The sequence below is a fragment of the Sturnira hondurensis genome, unplaced genomic scaffold, assembly GCF_014824575.4.
Source record: "Sturnira hondurensis isolate 20B ecotype Veracruz unplaced genomic scaffold, ASM1482457v3 Scaffold0000460, whole genome shotgun sequence".
NCBI classification, from domain to species: Eukaryota; Metazoa; Chordata; class Mammalia; order Chiroptera; family Phyllostomidae; genus Sturnira; species Sturnira hondurensis.
Genome location: NW_028073091.1, coordinates 1,652,611 through 1,672,016, shown reverse-complemented (window position 1 = coordinate 1,672,016; position 19,406 = coordinate 1,652,611). Strand labels below are relative to the sequence as shown.

The 19,406-nt window shown below is 39.9% G+C and overlaps 1 protein-coding gene across 1 annotated transcript in view; it reads left to right on the top strand.

Annotated features, from left to right (window-relative positions):
- SPTLC1 (serine palmitoyltransferase long chain base subunit 1) overlaps window positions 1-19,201 on the top strand; it is a 58,541-nt gene extending 39,340 nt beyond the window's left edge. The window contains exons 4-10 of the mRNA XM_037041317.1: window positions 1,020-1,127; window positions 3,254-3,349; window positions 4,302-4,398; window positions 5,759-5,813; window positions 13,207-13,324; window positions 16,362-16,435; window positions 17,889-19,201. Coding sequence (XP_036897212.1) covers window positions 1,020-1,127; window positions 3,254-3,349; window positions 4,302-4,398; window positions 5,759-5,813; window positions 13,207-13,324; window positions 16,362-16,435; window positions 17,889-17,982 — 642 coding nt within the window. The 3' untranslated portion in view covers window positions 17,983-19,201. The remainder of the gene's footprint in view (window positions 1-1,019; window positions 1,128-3,253; window positions 3,350-4,301; window positions 4,399-5,758; window positions 5,814-13,206; window positions 13,325-16,361; window positions 16,436-17,888) is intronic.
- The last annotated feature ends 205 nt before the right edge of the window (window positions 19,202-19,406 follow it).

Here is a 19,406-nt window from a genome sequence, read left to right as displayed (position 1 = left end):
GTACTTAGAAAAACATATAGATAAATATGCATCTGAATTTATCTTTAATGGGAAAGGACTTTCTTATAAACCTAAAAAGGTAAAGGGAAAAACAGTGAAAATGTTTTCTGCATTAAAAAAATGCCACAGAGCCAAATTAAAATACAGTGCCACTGAGGAAAGAGCATGCACATTTCCCAGGAGTCTTATATGACCAGTATTTAACAGGTAGATTACATGTCTGTGCTCATAATGTCTTACCACTTACTTAAAAATTGGCATTGTGCTATATGTATTACTGAGTTAGATTGGACACTTTAGAGCTTCTGAAGTACCATCAATTTTTGTTATTCATGGTACTTACATTTTATGAACATACTAAAAATACAGAATTACAGAATTTTGAACTACTACTCCTGGACAGTTAGTTTTCTGCAAGCCTCTAGTTGCAACATTTTTACCATTCAGTACATGACCTCATTTTATATGTGTTTCTCTCTAAAGACACCCTATTTAATTGATATTGTTGATTCATTCACATTGAACTCACAGCCAAAAGTGCTGTAATTCCTGCCTGAATGAAGCTTATCTAACACACATTTTCTCTGTGAGGCACCACACAGTCTTCTCATGTGTAAGAACACCAGACAGCACTTCAGCACTATGCTTGAAATCATTTTAAACAAGATCACCAACAAAAACTACAAAATGCAAAAAAAGTAGCAATAAATAGACTGTGAGAAGGACACTGCTTTTAAGTATGAGCTGAAGCAGTCTTGTTCAACCCAGCTGGAATGTGCAGATCAGGAACTCAGAGTTTTCGTTCCTCTGCCCTTGTGCCCTGAGTGTTGTTGATTCAGGGGCCACAGATAAATTTCAGCAAGTGGACAGATTCACATTTAAGAATCCACCTATACTGAGGAGCAACTGGGCATGGTGTTTTGCCCTTTTCATTTAAGGTTAATTTTGTTCTTACTGGGGTGTTCTGTTTGCTGTCACTAATCATTAGAATTGTAAAGTTATGTTTTATTAACATGTAGGTTAAATTAAAATACAAATATAAAGCCAGGATCTTTCTGGAAGAAAGCCTTTCATTTGGAGTCCTGGGGGAGCATGGCCGAGGAGTCACTGAACACTTTGGAATCAATGTAAGTTCTCCTTTTTTTGAAACATTCTCTTATATAAGAAGTATGCTATTCCATCCTGCTGAGCAGGTTCATGGGCACATACAGCACCCCTCACGGATGTGCAGGGCTGTGCCACTCTGGTGTCTATCACTTCATAAACCCAAGGAGGCCATACCAGCTCAGCCAAACCAGCAGGCCTACTTCCCTCAGAACTGTCAAATCAGAGTGGCTCATCATAGAATTTGTGTTGTTTTTACACAGTAGAATTGGACCCTGGATTTCAGTGTTTCTTCTTTAGAAACAGTAACAATTCCCTAAGTGGTCCTTTAGAAAGTGTTGCCCTGGCTGGTGTAGCCCAGTTGATTGAGCATGGGCCTATAAGCCAAAGGGTTGCCGGTTCAATTCCCAGTCAGGGCACATTCATGGGTTATAGGCCAGGCCCCCAATAGGGGGGGTGAGCAAGAGGCAACTACACATTGATGTTTCTCTCCCTCTCTTTCTCCTTCCTTTCCCCCTCTCTAAAAACAAAAAAAATTAACAAAAAATCTTTTTAAAAAAAGTATGTGTCATAGCAGTGAAACAAAGTTCTTTTAATATTTAAAGTTCTGACACATAAACATACATATATATATATTTGTTAGAAACACCACTGGCACAGATTCAGCAAAGCCCTTCAAAGTCCCAGACAACTAAAGTCAGTTTATCATGTTTTCTTTTGCCAATGGAAAGTGAGCCCCAGCTACCACTAGTCTTAGTGGCTTGTGCTCCTGGAACCTTGGGGAGGAACTAGTCAGCCCACCTGCAGAACCTATCTTCATCCCCATGTGTATAGTCAAGTTAAAGGAAGCTTTTCTCCAAATCTTGTGTGTAAAGGTTTTGCAGCCTGTGTTAACAAGTTGAACTATAAAACATAAAATCACCTTCGATTAGAGAAGTTAGATTGACATAGGCTCCTCAAAGGCAAACCAACATTTAACAGTTATGTGCACTGAGGAATCAAGGATAAAATGGAAACATAATTCAAGTAAACCTTAAGAAATGAAAATTTTAAAGAAGGGGAAAAAAGCACTTTCTAATGTCAGGGCTTGAGTAACAGTATAGATTATATGGGTCTTATTTGGATCCTTAGTCAAATAGTGTTTTTAAAAAAGCTTTATGAGACAAATATTTAAACACTGAATACTTGATCTGAAGGAATTTTTTGTTTTTTAGGTGTGATAATAGTTTTATGATTATATTTTTGAAAAAAAATTTATATCTTTGAGAAATGTACACTGAAATATTTAAAGATGAAACCATATGAAGTCTAAGATTTACTCCAAAGAAATGAGGAGGGTAGTAGGGGCTATATGTGGAATGAGGTTGTCCATGAGTTGCTAAATGAATCTGGGTGATAGGATACTTTCTCCTATTCTTCTTTTGTTTATGTTAAAAATTTTTTACAATAAAAGAGTAGTTTTTTAAAAATGAGAGTATATAGATTTTCTTGTTAGATCTGTGGAACATCTTTAAAAAACAACAGATGTGATCTGACCAGTAATTATCATGGCCACTGCTGAGTAATTATTGAATGATTACTGGGTAGCCAGAATAAAACTTGATTCTGGGGGCTGGAACAGAAGGTGAGGATCAAAAGAATACTTAAATTATTGAGAAGGTCTGAAGCCCATGAGATACCTTAGGTTCATCCACTGCACAGTTCATCCAGTTTGGTCACAGAGTCAGTTACCATGTATGATTTCTCTTTTGGAAAGATGAAAGTTAAATGGACTGTAGGAACAAAATACATAAAACTCCAGTTTTTATTTACCTCAATAACCTTTTATGGGGAAAGCCAGGAAATTATTTTATTTTGTACTCATGAATATTTTTAGTTTCAAACAACTTTGGGTTTCATATTCTTTTAATTTATCTCTCTCTTCCCCATTGTGTATAAGTTGTTAATGCATGATGAAATGAGGAAAAGGTGGGCTTTGAAACATCAGTCCTTTAAACAATAGATTTTGTGTTTTTCATCCTCTGTTTTCATGTAAATAGTTCATAGAACCCAGATGTTGACATGATTAATACAGAAATTTTGTCTCCAGACTTGACATTGGTTTGTTTTTAATTGAGGAATAATTGATACCCTCTGTCTTTTCTGACAGATCGATGATATTGATCTTATCAGTGCCAACATGGAGAATTCACTTGCTTCTATTGGGGGTTTCTGCTGTGGCAGGTCTTTCGTAATTGACCATCAGGTACGTTCTTTTTATTTATTTATTTTTAAGATTTTATTTATTTATCTTTAGAGGGGAAGGGAAGGAGAGAGGGAGAGAAATATCAATGTATGGTTGCTTCTTGTGCGTCCCCTGCTGGGAACTGGCCTGCAACCCAGGCATGTGCCCTGACTGGGAATCGAACCGAACCGAAATCGTGTGGTTCGCAGCCCCGCGCTCAATCCACTGAGCTACACCAGCCAGAGCAGGTACGTTCTTTTTAAAAGCAAAAGTAGCAGCTGAAACTCATTGCTCCATTTGTCATCTCAAAATATAACTTAAAATTAACAAAATTTCATTCACGGTTACACAATTTTTTAAAGACTATTTTTATTGATTGATTTGAAAGAGGAACAGAGAAAAAGAGAGAGAAGTATTCATTTGTTATTCCACTTATTTATGTATCCACTGATTGTGTGTGCCCTGAACATGGGTCAAACACAAGCTTGGTGCATCAGGACAGTGCTGTAATCAACTGAGCTACCTGGCCAGAGACTAATCACCAATTTTTATTTAAAGGGATCACTCAAAATACTTACATTTAGAAATTATCTCCCTTTAAATTTTTTTTAAATTCTCACCCAAGGATGTGTTTATTGATTTGGAGAGTGGGGAAGTGGGGGTGGGGGGAGAGAGATAATGATGTGAGAAACATTGAACAGTTGCCTCCCATACACACTGTGACCAGGGGCAGAACCTGCCTCCGAGGAATTAAGCCCGCAACCTTTTGGCATATGGGATGACACTCTAACCAACAGAGCCACCTGGCCAGGACAAAATTATCTCCCTTTTTTAAAAAACATCTTGTATTACATGCCTGGATCTTACTACCTCACTATTTGTACGTACTGTTAGGTAGGTGATGGCAGAAATTTGGTGCCTTTAGACTTTTTAGTCAAAAAAATACGTTTTTAAATTGTTTGTTTCTTCTCAGAGACTTTCTGGCCAGGGGTACTGCTTTTCAGCTTCGTTGCCTCCCCTTTTAGCTGCTGCTGCAATTGAGGCCCTCAACATCATGGAAGAGAATCCAGGTATAACCTTCAGACCCAGGAAGTCAGACTTTGCAAGTTATGTGAGCCATGCTTCTGGTATAGTTTTTGGAGCAATTAGCTAGAGGAAATGATTTGTCATACAGAGCTCTTGCTCTGAATTCATTGCCAGGTATTTATAGGAAGAACAGCAGTGAAGCAGTTGTTGCTGCATCAGGGATTGCATGTACAGCTTCTCTCCTGTTCCCAGATCTAAAGCCAAAGCACTTGTTCCTTTGGTGGGTAGAGGTGCCAAGAGGAGGAAGGATCAGCGCTGGGCCAGTTGTCCTTTGTTTTATCATTTTTGGAGAAATTAGTTGAAGTGTGCTACTAATTTTTGTTACGTAGTTTTATAACTGTTCTCTAGTTTCTCCTTCAGCCTTTGAATTATCAGTTGGTATGCAGTTTACCAACCATTAAAGCTTACTTAACTGACGAGGTTGACTAAATTTCAGATGTGGCTTTGGCTGTGATCATGCCTCCTCACCAAAGCGTAGAACAGAATTTGAAAAACAGGCATTACCTGACATCTGAATTTTAAATCTAAATTTCTAAATTTTCAACTCTGGTTTTAACTCAGAGAACTGGAACATGTATTTCTCTGTGTCTCTTTGAGTACATTTATATGCCTGCTCAGCAGATGGCCTGGCCCTTCCACCTCCTGCTCCTGCAAAAATTTTAGTTTTTGAGTTTTCCTGGAGAAAAGGGAAAATATATGTGAAAAGATCAGAAACATTACTTTATTACATACAGTCTCTATTTTTACACAATCGTTCAGGGTCCAGGAATAAAATATAGTTGTGCCCTTTTATTCTTATCCAGGTTATTTAATAGAATTTTGATAAGAACAGTCATTGTCTTGCTGTAGAAAATGTCATCCCACATTTTGCTGAAAGTGGAGTGAAAGGTATCAGTACAAACTAAAGATGAAAGCTTGGGCCTCCAGAGGAGTTTCTGGCTGTGTGCTATTAGCATGTAGAAGGATTTGTAGCATTTTAAATTGATGAAATGGAACTGGATCTTTGAAAAGATTTTTAGATTAGTCACATCAAATTTTCCAAATATGTAGTTGATCCTTGGACAACGCAGGTTTGAATTCCACAGGTCCATTTATATATACAGTTTTCAATCTGTGGTTGGGAGTTCACTGAGCTATGTCATTTTGTATAGGTGACTTGAAAATCTGCAGATTTTGCTATTCCCGCCAAAGACCAAGGGACAACTTAAGTTTCTGAGAAGTCAAAAGTTATATGTGGATTCTCCATGCACAAAAGTTACATGGGTGTGGAGAGGGGGTTAGCACTCTTAACCCCAGCATTATTCAAGGGTCATCTGTACTCTTCACTCTATTTTTTTCACTCAGGTATTTTTGCAGTGTTGAAGGAAAAGTGCAAACGAATTCATAAAGCTTTACAAGGGTAAGTTTTATATGTTTTCAACCAACTTAATGTTCATCTGCACCACATTTAAGCAGTTAATGAAAATTTTGAATGTCATCTCTTTGATACTGGGTACATTTGATAGGCTTGGGTCAGTTTTACGATTGCAACTAAGAAATCAAAAACACAGTTCATTCAAATTTGTCTGTATGAAACCCCAGTATCCATTGTGTTGTTTTAAAGAATCAAGATTGTTTTCCTAAAAATGATACAAGCTCATTAATAAAATATTATAGCAGTATACAAGATAAAATAAATACGTCTATAACAAATAAAATTAAAAATAAAAAAACAATAAAAATTTTAAAAGTTCTTGCCCTGGCTGGTGTAGCTCAGTGGATTGAGCGCGGGCCTATGAACCAGAGGATCGCGGTTCGATTCCCAGTCAGGGCACATGCCTGGGTTGCAGGCCAGTTCCCAGCAGGGGCCAGTTCCCAGCACCGGACGCATGAGAAGCAACCATACATTGATATTTCTCTTCCTTTCTCCTTCCCTTCCCTTCCCTTCTGAAGATAAATAAATAAAATATTTTTAAAAAATAAATAAAAAGTTCTTGAACAGCAATTAAAATTTAAAAAAGAAAAAATAATAATAACTCAACATGCTACTACCAGAAATAACCAGCATTAACATTAGAGAATCTCTCCACATATGTAAAAATAAAATGATATAACTATGCTACAACTATATAATTAGATTACAGTGAGTTTATACTATCCATATTCCTTTTTAGAAAATTACTAAGCTTTATTTGAAGTGAAGAAAAAGAAACAGGTGAAATTGAAAAGAATCTTATGAGTGGTGTATTTGTTTTAACAACACAAGAGTACTTTAACATTCTTCTAGAGTTGAGACAAGTAGTTTGGTGCAATATTTAGTCAGATTTTCATTCTCATAGAAAATATCTCACATTGCCCAGGGTGTTTCTTTTTGCCTTTTTTAAGGTGAAACATGCCTTTTTGGTGATGATAGGTCTCTCTCTGTTGCCAGATATGGAAACTAGAAACTTTTCTAAAAGACAAGGACAGTTAAAAAATGAGCAGACCACAGCTGTTCCCAATAAAGTAGGGGCAGAAATAATTAAAGTTCTGGGTGTGTCCACCTTAAAGTAACAAAAGTTCTTGCATGATTTATTATGGAGAGATATTATTTATATTGGTTCTGGTTACATTGGTTGGTGAAATAGTAACACCAACACAGGCCAGCACATTGGGGTCACTGTAAATTCAGGAACAGATACCCTTCATTCTGTCTGGCAGTGTGATGGGGTTTATTTTGTAAGTCTGATCTTCTACTTTTCCCAGCTCTTTCATGCCATTTCATCTCTCCAATACCCTTAATCTTCTGTCTTACTCCAACTATTTTTAGCTGACAACCACGCCTCATACTGTCACTTGGAAACGCCCTCATTTTTCCTAACAAATTGTACACTTAACGGGTATCTGAACCTGTCTGGTATTGTGTTACAACCAAAGAAATATTCCTCCAACCATCACACTTCTTCTTTCAAAAGACCAAGTGCCTTTGCTGTCCCTTTTCTTTTTCATTGGTCTTTCCCCTTCCTGAGTCATGTGATTAGCATTCAGGTACACTCTGCCTGTACATTCGTTTCCCTGACCCCACCTTTACCTCTAGCACTAGCTTGTATTCTGCTTCTCTTGTAGCTCATCTTCCCCAAAGTTGTTAGAGCTTTCTCCACATCTTTACCTCTCACTTGAAACTCCTGAATCTGCCTCTGCTCTTTCACTTTACCCAGACTGTTCTGTGAAGGTTACCAGTGACAGCCTTGTTGTTAACTCCAGCAGACCGTTTTCACAACTTGTCTTACTTAGTAGCCTTCAGCACAGTTGATCACTGTCCTTCTTGCAGCACTCTCCTTCCTTGGATTCTCTTACTCCATACTGTGGTTTTCTTCTGCCTTTTTGCATCGCTTCATCTTGGTCTCCTTCAAAGCCTTTTTTTTAAGCACCGTCCTCTTCAGGGCTTAGTCCATGGCCCTGTTCTCTGTTACCATCTTGGAGAATTGCACTCTTCCTCCTCTGGAGCTTCAGATCGTGGCATCTGCATGTGGGCAACTCGCAAATTTGTATCTCCAGTGTATCCCTCTCTGTAGGGTTCCAGTTCTCACATCCAAAGGCTTACTTTTAGCATCTCTACATAAAGGACTCTGCAGGCACCTCATACCAAACACACAGGCAAGTGTGGGAGCACATCACACAAATATCTAGATATTTAGAGGAAATAGGAAACAAAACATCAAGAATGCCAGTGTGGCAAGAAGGGAGAATGGGCCAGGGCATGCCTTGAAGGCCGTGACAAGAACCTCACTCAAGTAGGAAGCCATGGGCTGGTTCCGAGTAACAGTGGCATGACATGATTGAACTTACCTCTTAGCAAAATCACTCTAATGTTGTGTGAAAAAATACATAATACACCTGGTGGCAAGTGCAGAAGCAGGGAGACCAGGGAGGATATTGTGCGGAGCTGCCTGTGAAAGTTGAAGATGACTTCAGCCTTCATAGTAGCAGAAGGTTTTAGATATATTTTGAAGGTGGTATTGCCAGAAATTCATATTCAGGGTGAGTGAAAAAGAGAAGACTCATGTTTGATCTTAAGGTTTTTGGTCTGAGTAACTAGAGTTGCTAGTAAGTGAAATGGTTAGAACTGTTTGGGGAAGTTTGTTGGAGAAGTTCAGTGTTGAATATGTTAAGCTTGAAATGCCATCAGACGCCCAGGAGAATGTAGCAGTTGGACATACAGTTTGAAGTTTAAGGGAGAAGACTGAGCTAGAGATAAATTCGGGGGTCCATTGCATATAAATAGTATTTCAAACATTTTAATGTGAAAGGGTCAGGGACCAGCCAACAAGACTGAGAGACGAAAAGACAAACCAGAAGAGTCTAGTGCCAAGTGTGTGTAAGTAGGTCCGTGTGTTGCTGATAGGTCAGATAAGAGCACTGAGAGTGGTTCCTTTGGTTTCATAATGTGAGGTTATCGTACTTAATTAGCAGTTGTAGGGAAGTAGTGGGTCCAAAAAGCCCGATAGAAGCAGGTTCAGGAGAAACCAGGAAGGGAGGCAATCAACACAGTTACGTAGCTATTTTGAAGAGTTTTGCTGTTAAGAGGAACAGAGAAATAGGATGCTGGCTGGAGAAATAAATGAGGTCAAGAGAGGGAGGTCTCGTTTATTTTAATACTAGTGCCATCAGTTTCTAAATATCCAAACACCACACCCTTTCTTCACTGGTTGGTCTCTGTCATACACCAGTTTCCTTCTTATTCCTGATTGTGGTTTTTAGCTCCTTTCTCCTTCATTGGTTATTTGCTCAGTCCTCTGACTGTGTTTATTACTATCTCTGTTTTTATCACTATATAACCTTGGGCACATGTGCTGCCAAAATGAGCCCAGTCAACTGTGTAAGTTTTGGAGTAAGTTCAAGTTCCACCAAAAATATTACTAGAATGTTCATTGTAATTGCATTTAAGTTTCTAATTAGTGTGGAGGGGATTTGTGTTCATGTATTTGAATTTTCCTTTGTGTCCATTTATTCCTCCAGCCAGCATCCCATTTCTCTGTTCCTCTTAACAGCAGAACTCTTCAAAAACAGTTACATAACTGTGTCCAGTCTTTCTCTCCCTGGTTTCTCCTGAACCTGCTCCTCAGCAGCGCAATTTAAATTTTTCCCTAAGCTCTTATGGCACCTTTAAAGGTAGTTTGTTGCTATCCTCTAGATGCCGTTGCTATTATGAATGGGGTTGTCTTTTTCTCTTATATTTCTAATCATTGCTGATTTCTAGGAATGTCATTGTTTTCTCTAAACTGATCCTACATTCAGGAGTCTGAGATCTTATTAATTCTAGTAGTTTGTTTCATTCTGTTACGATGATATACATAGAAATCCTGTAATCTGCAATAATATTTTTCTCTTCTTAATTCTTAAACATTTTAGTAGTTCTTTTTCTTCTTTTATTACATTGGTCTGGGTCTGTAATACTCTATTGAACGGTGGTAATGATACCAGACATCCTTCTCTCATTCTCAATATAAAAGTGTTTATTAAGTGTAAAACATGAGCCCTGGCCCTTGTGGCTGAGTGGTTTGAACAGCGGCCTGTGAACCAAAGGATTGCCGGTTCAGTTCGGTCAGGGCACGTGCCTGGGTTGCCAGCCAGGTCCCTGGATGTGGATGTGTGAAAGGCAACCAGTCGATGTATCTCTCATATATCAATGTTTCTCTCCTTCCCTTCCCATCTCTCTAAAAATAAATAAATAACAGCCTTTTTTTTTTTTAGTGTAAAACATGATACAATAGGTTTTGGGTGGGTGGCCTTTATCAAATGATTCCTAGATTGGGAGACTTTTTTTTAATTACAGATTTGTCTCATGCTGAATTGCATTGGTATATTTCCTGATGTTAAACCATCTTTGCGTTTCTGACTAAACTCCTACTTGATTACAGTATAATTTTCTACACTATTAAATGCAGCTTACATTTTTATTTGAGTTTTTTAAATATTTTATTTATTTATCTTTAGAGGAGAAGGGAAGGAGAGAGGAAGAGAAACATCAATGTATGGTTGCTTCTCATGTATCCCCTGCTGGGAACTGGCCCCTGCCGGGAACTGGCCTGCAACCCAGGCATGTGCCCAGATTGGGAATTGAACCGCGATTGTGTGGCTCGCAGGCCCGTGCTCATCCACTGAGCTACACCAGCCAGGGCCTTATTTAAATTTTTATAGCTGTACTTACAATTTATTTTTTTCTAAAATTATTTTTTATTTGTTTTTAGAGAGAGGGGAAGGTAGGAAGAAAGAAGGGGAGAGAAACATCAGTGTGTGGCTGACTCCCACATGCCCCCTACTGGGGACCTGGCCCACAACCCAGGCATGTGCCCTGACTGGGAATGGAACTAGTGACCCTTTGGTTTGCAGGCCAGTACTCAATGCACTGAGCCATACCAGCCAGGGCTCCATACTTATAATTTAAGTGGTCCTATAATCCTTTTTATACCAACCTTATGTAACCTAGGAATCAGTGTTTTGATAGCCTCAGTCAGTGATTGAGCAGTTTTGCCACACTTCCTGTTTGCTTTCTGGAGCCATTGTGTATGACAAGGCTTAGTAACGCATTGTCTCTTCAGAATTGGGTAGGATGCCCAGCCCTTTAAGTTTCTCTAGGTTCAGGTGCTTCCATTGGGTATAGTTTGTGATTATCTCTCCTTGTCTATATTATTTCCCTTTTAAATTTTGTGTTCCTTTCTTTTGCATTTTTATGATAATCTTCTCAGAATTTTTCCAAGCTCATTATTATTTTTTTAAATTTATTTATTTATCTTTAGAGGGGAAGGAGAGAGGGAGAGAAACATCAATGTATGGTTGCCTTTAGTGTGTCCCCTGATGGGAGTTGGCCTGCAGGGAACCGGCATGCAACCCAGGCATGTGCCGTGACTGAGAATTGAACCGTGATCCTCTGGTTCGCAGGCCCGCGCTCAATCCACTGAGCTACACCAGCCAGGGCTCCAAGCTCATTATTTTTTAATTTAATTTTGTTGTTTTAATCATACTTCTTTCATTTATTTCTCTCTCATTTTTCTACTTTGATTGAAATTATTCCTACTCTTTTTAAGAGTCCATTTGGTTTTAATTACACTTTTATCTGACATTCAGTCATGGCAGCCAGAGAAAGGGTGTTTTGTTTCCTTCCTTCTCCCACCAGCCTGCCTCACCCACTGTGTGAGATCAGCCCATTTGATTGAAGCACAGGTTCAGTTGGGCTATAGGTGCCTTGTATGTGTTAAGAAAAATCCAGGCCATTTAATTGATATGAAATGCTATTTGAAAAGCAATTTTTTAAATTCTCCCCTGAGAGTACATGACATAAAGATAATTGGTACTTTTTTGTGTACAAGTTTAGTACATTCAAAGTTCATGTAGGATATGGGTTTTTAAAAAGCATGTTGTTTTGCTTCTACATTAGTAAAGAAAACTAATCTAGAAGGTTCTCCCACTTTTCAGAAGCCCTGATTCTAAGATTCCATGATTCAAATTTGCAGTCTAATTTATTGAGAGATCACAGCATGGCGTGTGGCATTTAAAGAAAGGAGACGACACACCCTAACCACTGTGGCTCAGTTTGTTGGATGTTGTTCCACAAAGCAAGGGGTGGCAGGTTCAGTTCCCCATCAGGGTACATGTCCACACCTCAGTTCTGTCCTGGTCAGGGCATGGTTGGGGCACATGCGAGAAGCAACCAGTCTATGTTTCTTGCTTTGCCATTTCTCTCCCTCTTTTTCTCCCTCCCTTCCCTTCTCTCTAAAATCAAATAAATAAAAATTTTTAAAAGAAAGAAAGGAAACACAATTTAATAATGTGCAAGGGTTGCTTGAAAGCCAGGTGATGTTTGCTTCCAGCACCTCCCATGCTACTTGGCACGTGGTATATTCAGTAAAAGCTTCTGGAGCCCTAAATAATATGTGAGGAATCATGTGTGATCCCACATACTTTATTTTGAGGGAAGAACAGATTTTTCCAGGAGAAACAGCCTAAATGAAAGCAATCCAAAATGTTTAGCCTAATTTCAAGAAACATGTATTACCTTTTGCGTTCTAGGTCAAACATCCTTAAATATCTTTCTCCCTGAGAAGCAGCAGATTACTGTGCTATTAATTCTAAGAAAGAAGTGTGTTCACTCAAGTAAAATTTAAAGTTAAACATACAAATGAGAAGTAAACTTTTCTATCTAAACATACTGCTGCTGGTAGTTGAATTATAACATTCTCAATGTCAGATTACTTATATAATTTATAAAACAAGGTACAGACCAAAGCTTAGATAACAAGCAAGGAAACAGTTGTGATAAGTAGTCTCTGAAGTGAAGGAAACAAACAGCAAGTACAGAAAATGATGATGCAGACCCTTCCCTAGAGTGGGTGATGAGGGAACCCCTGGGAATGACACTGGAGCTGAGACCAGATGTGTCTGGTGCTAGCAGCAACAGGAGGGAGCAGATGGGGAGAGGAAACAAGGTGGAGGCCTAGACACTGATAGCCTGCAAGAAGCCCCAGGAGAAGAGGCTTCCTGAGCCCAGGTAGGTGAAGGAGCAGGGCCTGCAGACTTGGAGGGAGACTGGAGGTGATTCCTGTGCTTTCTGTGACATGTGATCCAGAGGTATCCACAGGATGGGCACCTTCCTCCCAGCACTGCTGAGAACATGCATCTTTTATCAGAATTGGAATCCTACCACAGAGAGTTTCCCATAAAAGCCAAAGGTTTCTATCACATTCTTTAATGCAGACTGTGTAAAAGTATTTGTGTGGAAGTACCTGAGCCTGGAAAGTAGCTGGGTTGTGATATGTGTGTTTTCCCTTCTCCAGTATTTCTGGGTTAAAAGTGGTCGGGGAGGCACTGTCTCCAGCTTTTCACCTGCAGCTACAAGAGAGCACTGGGTCACGAGAAAGGGATGTTAAACTACTTCAGGAAATTGTAAATCAAGTAAGTATCCAGTCACTGGAGTGATTCTCGTTTACCACCCCTCTCCTGAATTCAGGCAGTTTTTTTTTATGTCATTTGGAAGAAAGCCATCTTTGCCCCAGGGGTGGTATACAGTGGAAGTTGCTGGTCACCCCTCTCATGGAATTGCTTCAGTGCCCAGTTGAATCTGTACCACATGTTGACAGAAACAGTTCACTCTGTTGGGTCCATTTTCAACTTGCATTGAAGGTGTAGTGTTCCGTAGCACATTTTATTAAAATATAGAGTATGCTTTGCTTCTACTCTGAATAACCTTCCAGAAAGCCTTTTTGCTTACCATTTACAACGCCAAGATTTCTTACATGTGCATAGGGACAGCATTGTGTGTCATGACAACACACAACACTGGACAGCTACCGGTCAGGGTAAACCCTGACACAGCCCAGAAACAGGCCATAATAATCTTACAACCAAAAAGGAAGGAAGGATAACCATGTTGCAGTCATGTCTAATTTGGGAGGTTGATTTTAGTATCTTTATCATCTGAAAGTCAGTTTACTACCGATTGTAACTCATTTCTAAGCCAAGAAAGTCTCACTGGGGAAGACCACTTGCCCTCTTCTGTTCAGCAGAGCTGTTTCCTGGAGTCCTCCCTCCTCATTTTTCATCATGCTGCTGCTCCTCCTTCTAAGAAATGTCCAGTGGCCCTGCAGCTCCATCAGAGTTCTTGCCTCGTACTTAAATCTGAAATACATCTTGTGTGTATTTGAGAATGAAAATAGGCTACACTCTACTTCCTTGACCTAATTGTTCCTGTTGATGTTTTCTTCTGGAGGTTCCTCTTCGAGTGCCTGCTGGTCAGCAGCAGGGTAATTGTGAGGGCTGCTGTCTTTTGTTCCTTTGCCCAGCTGTGGCTCATGGAGATCAAGTCCTCACCTTCAGTCACATGGCTGCTTCAGTCACATGAAGCCAGCCTCTGGCTTCACAGCTTGTTTTAAGTGTCCGATGTTCTACAATGTGTGAACCACATAGTCTGGACTAACAGATTCCTGACATATTCATATAATTCATGGCCTTCTGGAGTCAGTCCTCTTAAAATATATATATATATTACCAAACCCAGAATGTGAAATTCCTAATTAAGGAAACATGTCAGATTATGAATGATTAGGCTGGAGTGACTTTCACCTTGCTGAGTGAGGAAATATCACAGATGTCCCCGCAGGTCCAGCTTTGCAAATGTGAAAAAAGACTAGCTCTTTTAAAGGAACAAACATCCCACCAGCCACATTTACTGCCTTGGTGTTTTCACTGTAATGTGTCTTAAATGTATATAGACAAAAGGTAGTACATCATCCTTGAGATTAGAGTTCTTACAAACATGTGATACTGAAACAAGTTTATAAATGAAACATGAGCTGAAGGGACAAGTCACTTTAATCACATTGCCTTTCTGGACAGTGAGTTTGTTTCCTGGGTGGCCTGGTGGTATGCCCAATGTGGCTGCTGCAGAGCAGGCCCCTGAAGCTGTGTTTTGTATGTTGGAATTCACATTGACCCTGTCATTCTCTGAGTCTCCCCAAACCCCCTCAGATGGTCCTCTGCACCTGTTTGCATGCAGGACATGGGCCTCTCTAGATGTTGGGGTGTCAGATCCTTGTTAAATCCACCCTTGTGCTTTGCTTACTGGACAGCAGCACTTTAAGTCTCACCACTACTTTTGTGCAGAAGAGAAACACAGAACAGGACAAGTGAGTGAGGTGACTTGATACTAGTAATTATTCACTTGGCCCCAGCTCAGCATGGGTTGTGTTCAGGAAATCACCTTGAGAGCTCAGTGAGAAGAGAACAAGTCCTTTGGGGAGAGAACAGAACCCTGTCTGCAAAGTGCATTGTGGGAAGGAAAAAGGAAGCTCTTAGTACTTCTGTGTAGTGTCACAGCTTCCATCCTCAAAGTCTTCTGTGCAGTCCTCTCCACTTTTCCTTTTCAGTATTTGAAGGAAATAAAAGATCATAGAACTACAAATCTTGTCTAAGCTTTGTAGAACTGAGAGGTTTTGTCAGCTTGTTGAGTTGCTTGACAAAACACTGTTTTTACAAACTGAGTGAAGGTTAATAATGTTCCTTAACTAGCCAGGACTAGAGACAGGCAGTGCATGTGTCTTCAGGAGGAGTGAGCTCTTGTGGGCATACCTCCAGGCTGAGACACAGCACAAACCTGGCCTCACTGCCCAGCTTCTACCCTTTCCAGTGGAAACCCTGCCTGGCAGCTTACACAGGGTCCCACTCCCAGCATAGGGAATGACTGTCCTCTTCTTTTGTAAATTGGTTCTTTTGTAAAAATATGATTCATATACCACAGAAGTCACCCTTTTAAATTATACAATTGAGTGATTTTCACAAGGTTGTACAACCATCACTAACTCCAAAATGTTTTCATCACCCCCGAAAGAAACCACTATAACTACCTTGATCTGATTTTTATACTTTCTTTGATAGAGAATGTTTTAAGTTTTTAAAAATGTCAGCAGGTGATTAAGGCATGGGAAAGCTGTGCACAAATGTGTGGCAGCAGACTCTTCTGTGCCTGGTTGCACCTGGCCAAATATAGCAGACAGGGATCCGAGGCATTGCTGGTGTTTGGAGTAGGAACAGTGTCTGTTTGAAGCATTCTGCTGCCATTATTCTTAAGTCCAGCTCTTGGTTAGTATGCAGGGCTTTGGTGGTACTGTTCCCTTGTGTCTTAACTCAGCTTTGTCTAAAATAAGTACTAGCTACCTGTGGCTATTTAAATTACATTCAACTAAAGCTCAGTCTCCTAGTGGCACTAGCCATATCTTAAACCATCTGATAGGCACATGGGCTCATGGCTGCTATAGTGGACAGTTCAACAGCACTGCCCACAGTTGCATTATGCTGTGTGAATTACATCTTCCAGCAGTTGTTATTGGACAAATGAATTAAAATTACTGTTTATAATAGCATTTAAGGGTACCTTCCTGTTTTAATTTCCAGTGTCCATAGTCCTGGTTTGAGTGTATTCCCTTTCTTCCTGCAGTGCATGAACAGAAGCATTGCATTAACTCAGGCACGCTACTTGGAGAAAGAAGAGAAGTGCCTCCCACCTCCCAGGTTGGTTCTTAAAGTATGAACTTTTGTTTTCCTACCCTAAAATCCTGTATGAAGTGTATCATGTCTTGAAGTTTTTTAAAAGGCTATTACAGGGCAAGGAAGAATGTTTATCATTAAAATATCAGCTCTTGTCTGTTCTTAAACTAGATGTTTTCTAATTTTAACTGAAAAGCCCCAAAAGACTCATAGTACCCTCTTACTTGATTGAAAGAAGTATCTGAGAGTCTAAGAACAAACTGAGACAGTGGAAGTTTCCATCAGAGCATACACTGTGCCAGCAGTTTCTACCATGAGGACACTGCCTCTGGCTGGAGTACCATGGTGCACTTGATCCCACAAACCCTTACATAACATCCAGGGAAAACAGCAGTGGCAGGAAATCACAAGAATCAGGAAACCCTGCATGGGGATGCACCTGGACTCATGATTTAACAGAACATCTGATCCTGCCCTCCGTGTACTGACAGTGTAGTTTAAGGAGGGAGACACAAGAAGCATGTCGTGGCAGGGGTCAGTGAGGTCACAGAGAAAGAAGTAGGCCATAGTTTGTCTGGCCAGGGAGGGACTCAGATTTCTGAGAGAGACTGATGAGTAAGCTGAGCCCAGGAAATTGAATACGTAAGGCACCCGGTAGGCATTGGGGCCTTCCAGTAGGGGGTAGGGTATGCCATGGCATGGCCACCAATAGGCGCATGTGGGAGCCAGAGTACAAGCTTGAGAGGCAGCAGTGAGAGAGAGCCTGGAGAAGGCCCAGGACAACCTGGGAGTGAATGGGAGTCAGTGCTGTGCAGACACAGGGGCCGGGTTGGGGTTCTGGAAGACTGCTCTGGCATCACTTCAGAAGCACTGTACAGATCCTGCCCTCTCATTTCTCACTGTACCCAGGCAAGATGTGATTTAGTGTGTTGAGGACAGGGGCCATCTTGGCTTTATGCCCTGGGCTCCATGCCCAGTACTGCAGCTCAATAGATGTGTCCAGAGGATGAAGCAGACGTTTGCAAACAGGTAGAATTTACTTGAGGAGCTGGTATTTGTCTTCACTTTTCTGCAGACTTGAAAATGTCTCCCTAGCCTCAAAGTATTATAGAACTTCCACATGACTTACTAAGTTACAAATGTGAGCAAGCAGATACTTTACTAATTGGAGAAATTGAAACTCTCACCTCAGGCCTGGTGCTGCTTGAGGCAGTAGGTTATTTGAAGAGCCAATTTGCTGGTGTACCTGGGCAGAGCCCTACTGCAGGTGACTTCGAGTAGACACACACACAGGCAAGGCAACAAGCTTCTGTGAATGGCCTGATAGGAAATGTCTTCATTCTGCAGGACATAGGACCCTGTTCCCACCCCTTACTCTGAATCATAGCAAGAAGGCAGCTGTGAGAACAGGTCAGCTGCTGGGTGGGCTGTGTTCCAAGAGCTCTTTCATAATAACATGTCTGTTATTATCTCTCAGCATTAGGGTTGTGGTCACAGTGGAACAAACAGAAGAGGAACTGGAGAAAGCAGCCTCCACAATCAAGGAGGTAGCCCAGGCTGTCCTGCTGTAGTCTGTCTCAGGGCTTGGTGGCCACCACACAACACACAGAGGTCCTGGTGCTGCTGGAAGGGAACGTCAAAAGGTCCTTCCCATACCTGACACTGCTATTGCAGCTGCAGTCGGTGTGAGATTGGTGCCTGACCATGAGCCAGACGCTGGTTATTTCTATAAAGAAAACATCTTGAAGCCCAGGAACTATCTTTTTTAAAGAACTATCAACTGCATATAACTGGTATTCAAATTGTACTGTGTATTTAGTACTATGTAAATGTTTTATTGTAGTAGTAGTTTGTATTCTTTTTTGTTGTCATTGTTTAAAAATGGAGCTTCAGTTTATCTTCTCCCCCTTCTCTTGGTGAACTAAGTACTCTTTAAGACTTCATAGAAAAATGTCTGCAACACGTATGTATTCTTGAAGATCTAATTCACCTCTGTCTTTTCCAGTCTTCACACCATGAAGCTCAGTGGTGGCTAACATATAAAGGAACACTTCTTGTGCAGTTATAAATTTTTCATTCTATTTGAATCCTAGGATTTTTATAGACAGTTAATACTGCTGTTATACCATTTTGGACAGCTAATTTGAACATCTCTAACCACGAAATAGTCATAATACTTCCTAAGTGGACAATAACTTAAATCAGATATTATTTTATTTTAATAGAATATACCTTTCCATTTATTATATGTAGACCTAATCTGTTTTAGAAAGAGGGTTATTATGATCATGCTAAAATATAAATTATGTCCTCAACTATTTTAGAAAACCTTGCATGTATTCCTTTTTTGTATAGTGGGTTTGCCGAGGGACATGTAACTACAAGCTTTTTATAAGCTAAGGAAAATAAGAAGTTTTTATCTTTTCAGCTTATAAATTCCAAATATTCAAAAATGATGCAGAGTACTAAATATAAAATATAAGCTATACTTCAGCTGTTATTTTCCTTAATAAACCAAGTTAGGTGGTGTAAATGTTTGTGATGTTCCACATGTGTTGCATAAATATTACGCCATTAATTTTTTCTCTTATTAAAAGTAAAGGAACGATATTGTAAAAATATCATTTTTACAATTTATGTTCACAATATTTTTAAATAACACATTTTTTAATACTTGGTTTTGGTTTTGCTTGAGGTATTACATACATATGTGCCTTGTGATTGCTGCTACTGTTTAAAGGATGAATCTGTTTTGTTTGTTTTTAATGAAAATAAATCTACATTCCTGATAATGAGTCTGTTTGCATGTGTAATGTATTCAACAGACTAGCCCCTTGATTTTTTTAAAGATTTATTTATTTATTTTTAGAGAGAGGGGAACTCTCTCTCTAAAAATGAATAGGAAGGAGAAAGAGGAAGAGAAACATCAATGTGTGGTTGCCTCTACTGTTCCCCCTACTGGGTACCTGGCCCACAACTCAGGCATGTGCCCTGA